Source organism: Centruroides sculpturatus, unplaced genomic scaffold, assembly GCF_000671375.1.
Source record: "Centruroides sculpturatus isolate CEXI.00-Female unplaced genomic scaffold, Cexi_2.0 scaffold95, whole genome shotgun sequence".
In the NCBI taxonomy this organism is placed as follows: Eukaryota; Metazoa; Arthropoda; class Arachnida; order Scorpiones; family Buthidae; genus Centruroides; species Centruroides sculpturatus.
Window position 1 is genome coordinate 216,519 of NW_019384621.1, and position 6,060 is coordinate 222,578.

Sequence of the window (6,060 nt, forward strand, 5' to 3'; positions counted from 1 at the left end):
GATGTATTCTGTAATGTGTGTGTTGTGATGTTCATGTTTTGTGTGTGTTTTGATTTTCTTGAAAATGTTTTTGAGTTGTTTGTTTAATTTGGGTGTTATGTTGTTTTTAGTGTATTGTGTCAGCCTGCCTAATTGCTGTCTAATGTCATTTATTTGTGTTTCTATTCTTCTCTGCCAGGCAGGCTTGTGATGGAAATGTGTGTTGTGTGTATCTGTCTGCGATTGTATTTTCAGCCCATGGTGTGTCACTACTGTGACTGCCCCAGCATAAACTAATGTTTGAATGTCTGAGAGTGTAGAAATTAAATGGATGTAGTTTGGTAGTAAGTGAGTGTTTACATAATCTAGTGTTTTTCCTACTACCTTTGACGTGTTGATTTTCGGTATTCGTGGTCTTTGTGTGGGATCTGTACCTGTATATTTAGTGAGTGTTTCCTTAAATATAAGTGAGAGTGTATTAAGTAATTCTATGTCTATGTTATCAGTGATCAATGAGGAAGTGCCTGTAGTATCATTAGCGGTAGTAGTTGTATGTGTGCTATTATCAATGCTTGTTGCTGGATTATCCTGACAGGTTACGTGATCTTCATTAATAATGTTAAATGTTTCTGTCTGTTGATGTATTTGTTTGTGGGATAAGGTTGTTGTGTATAATTGTTTTTTTTTATCAACAACCCTTTGTTCGGTGACACTGAGGTGAGGATATTGTTGTGTGAATCTATGNGGCTATTTCCGGCACGCAGTAGTGTCGATAATCGTTGGAAAAGTCGGAAAAATAATATAGTACTTTACAATTATAATAAATCTGTGTTCACCCATTTCTATGTGATTATTCTGATAACATCAATAGTGTGTGATAAGTCCTCCATAGAGCCAAAACTTAGTGCTCATAGATTCATAAAAAATAAATAAGTTGACTCCTTGAATTACATAATGATTCTTTGAATTAAGTATAATGAAGTCAATAATTTCAAGAAATATATTATTTAATAAATAAATATATATATATATATATATATATTTTATGTTTACTGTTGTTTTAACCTATATGATATATTGTCCAAATTCTGCATTTTTATGTTATTGTGATAATCTGGAATTTAAGGGAGATATTTTAATGAATTTGTTAAAATAATGTTTTAAAATTTATTTTAAGTTAAACTTGATAGAAAAATTATCAGTCTTTCAATAAGGAAGCACTTTCTGTAATTCACAGAGAACAACAGTTTAGTTCACCCTAAATTGATAGTTCAAGTGTGATATCTCACTCATCTATCTGCAAGACCACCTGACTTTCTCATCATGTCAGAAGCAGGGCATGATATTCCAATAATTCTATTGGATAAAGATTGGTATAAAAGGTGATAGGCCACCTTCCAATTTGCTCTCATTTTGACACTCTTACTTAGTGTTCAAAGCTTTAGCCAATGCTCCCATTTTGGCACTTTTGCCGAGCACCTAAGACTTTAGCCATCCCTCTTCCAGTTCTCAACCTCCAGTTGTTCCCAAAGACTATGCGACTCTCCACGACTATTATGGAAACATAGATAATATAATTATGTCATGTAAACTCTCTCAGTTTAGATTTAGAGGTTAGATTTCAGGTCCTCCGTTTGTATTTAACAGCAATATTGCTTGTTGTTCTTATTATGTTTAAGGTATGCTTTTATGTATAGATTTCAATTATAGTTTATCTTAATAAATATATAGATAAAATCCGAATTTGAGTAATTGATTTAACGCCTAACTCCATCATCGACCTATGTTACCAAGAAACTCACGTAAACTACTTAATCCACGTAACTAATGTTAATGTTTAAAGCAATACTCCTTATTCCAGTAATACAAATTCTACTTTACTTTGTGTCTTAGTTCACGAATTAGATTAACTGGTGTCAGGACTGACAAGAAGATTTTTACAAATCTTCTTCTTAACTATAACAGCCATCCCTGTGAAACAGAGTAGACCAGAACCCTTGTTCTCACATTACTAATGAGATGGATGAACCTGATAGAATGATATGTCCTGACATAAACAAACATTTATGTCAGGACATAAAAATGACTACCAATTTATTTATTTTTAACTTTCATAATAATGAAAATGGGTCACAATCATTTTACTTTTTATTAAACCTTTTGCGGACCCCCTGACATTGTCCACACACTCCCAAATTAATTTTAATTTGCCACAGACCCCACCAGTGGTTCCAAGGACCCCCAGGGGTCCGTAAGAACCATTTTAAAAAACATTGATTTAAACAAATGAGTTAACATATACATATCACAGTTCGGACAGAATTTTCATTTTGAATTACAAAGTAGCCATATTTTGAACCAAATTCCTTATCATGTAAATCTCTATAATTCTGGATGGGAGAAAGTACAGTTATGAACTAATGGGATTTTGAACTGTCTGAGTTCAAATTAACAAGGATTTCCTGTATTATAAGGTTTTAATACTGAGTGGTTCAAATCTACATTCTATGTCATTTCTTTTGTATTTACAGTTAGCTGAAAATGGCTACATAAGTGGCTGAAAGTGTTTCTAAATAAGTAATATTTTGTATGCCTAAAAATAGCAGTTTAATCCTGCAATTTAAAAGTATATTAAATGAAAGCCATTTCTTATCATAAATAAATTAAATATATCAGTTTATATATAAAATAAAATAATTACACATGCTTTATCTTTCTGATCATTCTTTATCTTACTTAGTAAATAAAATGCATTCAATTAATAATCAAACAACTGCTCAATTCTCTATAGGGACAATATTTATGCTAACTGGAAATTAATTATCAATAAAAATTGTTCCTAAGATAGATACATTTTCTGTATCTTAATAATTTTAACAAATATATAATTTAAACTAATTGAATTCAATACATCCACTAAATAAATTAAATTATTTAGTGGCTAGTATTTTGACTTACTTAAATTATTTAGTAAATTACATTTACTCAAATTTAGCTAACTATAGACTGGTAGAGAATCTAACAGGTTTTGATTAATAATTTTATATTAAACTCTATAATTTATGTTATATACCTGAAATAACACTAAGTGTTGCACTTGAAGAATTTGTTCCATGTGCATTTGTAACAACCACTGTATAAAGTCCACCATCTTCGATGTTAGCATTTTTAATTGTTAAACAATGCCTGATATCATCACTTGTCATTACAAAATGATCAGATGTTGTTATAGGCATGTTGTCCTTTAACCACATAACAGAAGTTGGACTAGAAGTCGCAACTTGACATTCAAATGTTGCAGTTTCACCCACTGAAAATATTTATACGTATTCATAAGATATATAAATATAAATAATTTATTTATAATGTAGATATTCTTTATAAATATAAATATTATAAAATTACATTCAAAATTGGTCTAATTAAGTTGATTAATGATTCAAAACTTTTAGAGATACATAACTCATGTTCTATTGATAACTTTAGTAATTAATAAATTTTTATAATTTTAATTAAATTTAGTTTATCTACAAAACATTAGCCCAGAACAGAATTTGAATTTCAACTCCTACACAGCATGTACATGTGTAATTGGCAATAATTGCATATCACTCTACAAATCATTGTTTATTCAGATGTATACGGTGAGTCAAAAAGTATCCCTATTCAATCTACAGAGAAAATCAATAGACAAACCATCATCAAATTTTGTTACCTGAAACAGCAGCACAACCAGAAATTTAGCAAGGAGAATATAATTAAAAAAATTTAGTAGTATCAAATGTTGTTTAAATAAACTGCAATGCAAAAAGACATGCATATGTTATATTTGTTATTGTATATGATTGGTTAATAGCAATTAAATCTATTACCTAAATAATAATTATACTACAGTATATGTCTATTGACTAGCTTCTTATCCCCTTATTTTATTAATTATTTCTCATATATTGTTATATTCTAGTTATTTTAGGGATTATCACACAAAGAGACTTGAGACCATTATTTTATTGTTAAACTTTCAAGTATAATATACATCATATTATATGTATATTATACTTGATAGTTACATGTACTTGTTGGAATAGTATTCAACATCCTTCAACACTCATACATGTCTTCAAACATGGTCTCTTTTACACACCTCCCCCTAAGTCCAGTACCTTCAAAAAGATACAACCTGTATACCTCATGTCACATGCAGCCTGCATTAATATTTTTTGTGGCTCACATTGCATCAAATATAAATAAATATATCAATTTCCCAGCTCGAAGAAGTATTCAGCAAAAATTCAAACATTACTTTCTACAACTTATGTATGTGAATAGTTTTTCCTGTAATGAATTTAGTAAAAATTAAAAATTAAAACAAGAAATTGGCTAACAGACTCATATCGAAACTAATTTAAGATTAGCTGTGACTAATATTTAACCAAATATTTCTGATATATTACATTTTACTTCAGTTTCAGAAGCTAAATTAAGTATATCTATGTTAATTTCATATGTTATTATAAACATATGAATAAATAATTGTAATTTACCAGTATTTTTTTCCTCTTTTCTCTTGTATGTGGCCTGTGTCAGTTCAAAAGTTTTAAAATGCAGCCCTTATGTAGAAAAAGGGCAACCTTTTTCTACGTAAGGGCCACATCTAGATCCCTGATCTAGATCACACCACTAACAGATATTTCAGATGGAAGACAATAATGACCATATGCAACATATGTGATACTAATTCTATAAATAAAATACTTTTGTACTGGAACTACACTATAAATAAAAAAATCAAAACCTTTAAACAATCCAGCAAATCGTTTTTTAATATCTTAAAAACGCTTTCGAATGCTTTAAGTGATCATCCTCAGTTATCATTCTGAATCGAACGAACAAGTCGAAATTACGTAAAACATAAATTCAAAAAGCGGTTACATAAATATACGTTAACATTTACCAAGCTTAAATAATTGCAAAAATTATATAGGATAATTAAAACGAAATAAAGAAATAAAATAAAATATATACATCCAATAAAAAATTATCTTAATTAACCTTCCCGCTTACATAAACTACGTCAACTCATCGTAGAAGGATTTCCATGCCAATGATAATCCGTCAGCATCCCTATGATTAATGCAGTTTGTGTGCAACTGTGCCTTGTGAATTTCTACTTTTTCCAGAATTTCTACTTTTTTTTATTTATAGATACTAATTCTTCTAAAACCCTCTGATCATCTATTATTGCTTCTAGAATATGGTTGAATGATAATGATATTGTTGCCTTAAGAGCAAATAAATCAAAACATGTGGTACTTATGAAAAAGGAATCATACTGCATTGCTATAGTGCTATATATCTCAGACACAAAATGCATGATAGCATCTTATGGTTTTCTTGAAAAATAGCTTCCAGGTTTTGAAGATTTCCAATACTCCCCTCACTAATATTTTGAATCTTTCCTCAATGACAGTTATGGCTCCCACACTGCCAGGCATATTTGCATTTGCAAAAACCCATAAGAAGGGTCAACAGTTACATCCTGTAGTGCAGTGTTTTGCAACCTTTTTCTACTTGCGGCACACCCATGACTCAATACAGCACACCAAAATGTTGTTCCCCTCAAAAACGTATGATATGATACTATTAATAGAATTACGTAATGCCACTAACCTATTATTATTATGTTGGGTTTTGTGAGTTATACTAGGTTCACACCGGTGGCTGTGTACTATGCCAGACCAGAGTCAAGGCATAGCAACCAAAACTAAACTAAAATTAAATAAGTGTGTCAGTGTGTGTGTCTGTATTCAGGAATTTCCTAACAATGTGTCATGTATTCAATATAGTGGCCTTCTGTAGTGTGATGTATGTATTTCTATTCAATTGTAATGTTCCCAGGCTTTTATGTAGTGTGTGTAGTATCACACCTGTACAGGAGAGAACAACAGGTACAATAAGCACCCTGTCCATCCTCCACAGAAGCCTTATTTCCTGGACGAGTTCTGTGTACTTGCTAATTTTTTCAGTGCATGTGTTTTGTACATTGTGAGTGTTTGGAATGGCTATGTCTATAATGTATGT

The 6,060-nt window shown here is 30.5% G+C and overlaps 1 protein-coding gene across 1 annotated transcript in view; it reads right to left on the reverse strand.

The window, feature by feature from the left end:
- LOC111625482 (muscle M-line assembly protein unc-89-like) overlaps positions 1–6,060 on the reverse strand; it is a 230,921-nt gene that overhangs the window by 173,433 nt on the left and 51,428 nt on the right. The window contains exon 5 of the mRNA XM_023368634.1: positions 3,053–3,289. Within this exon, the coding sequence (XP_023224402.1) occupies positions 3,053–3,289 (237 nt within the window). The remainder of the gene's footprint in view (positions 1–3,052; positions 3,290–6,060) is intronic.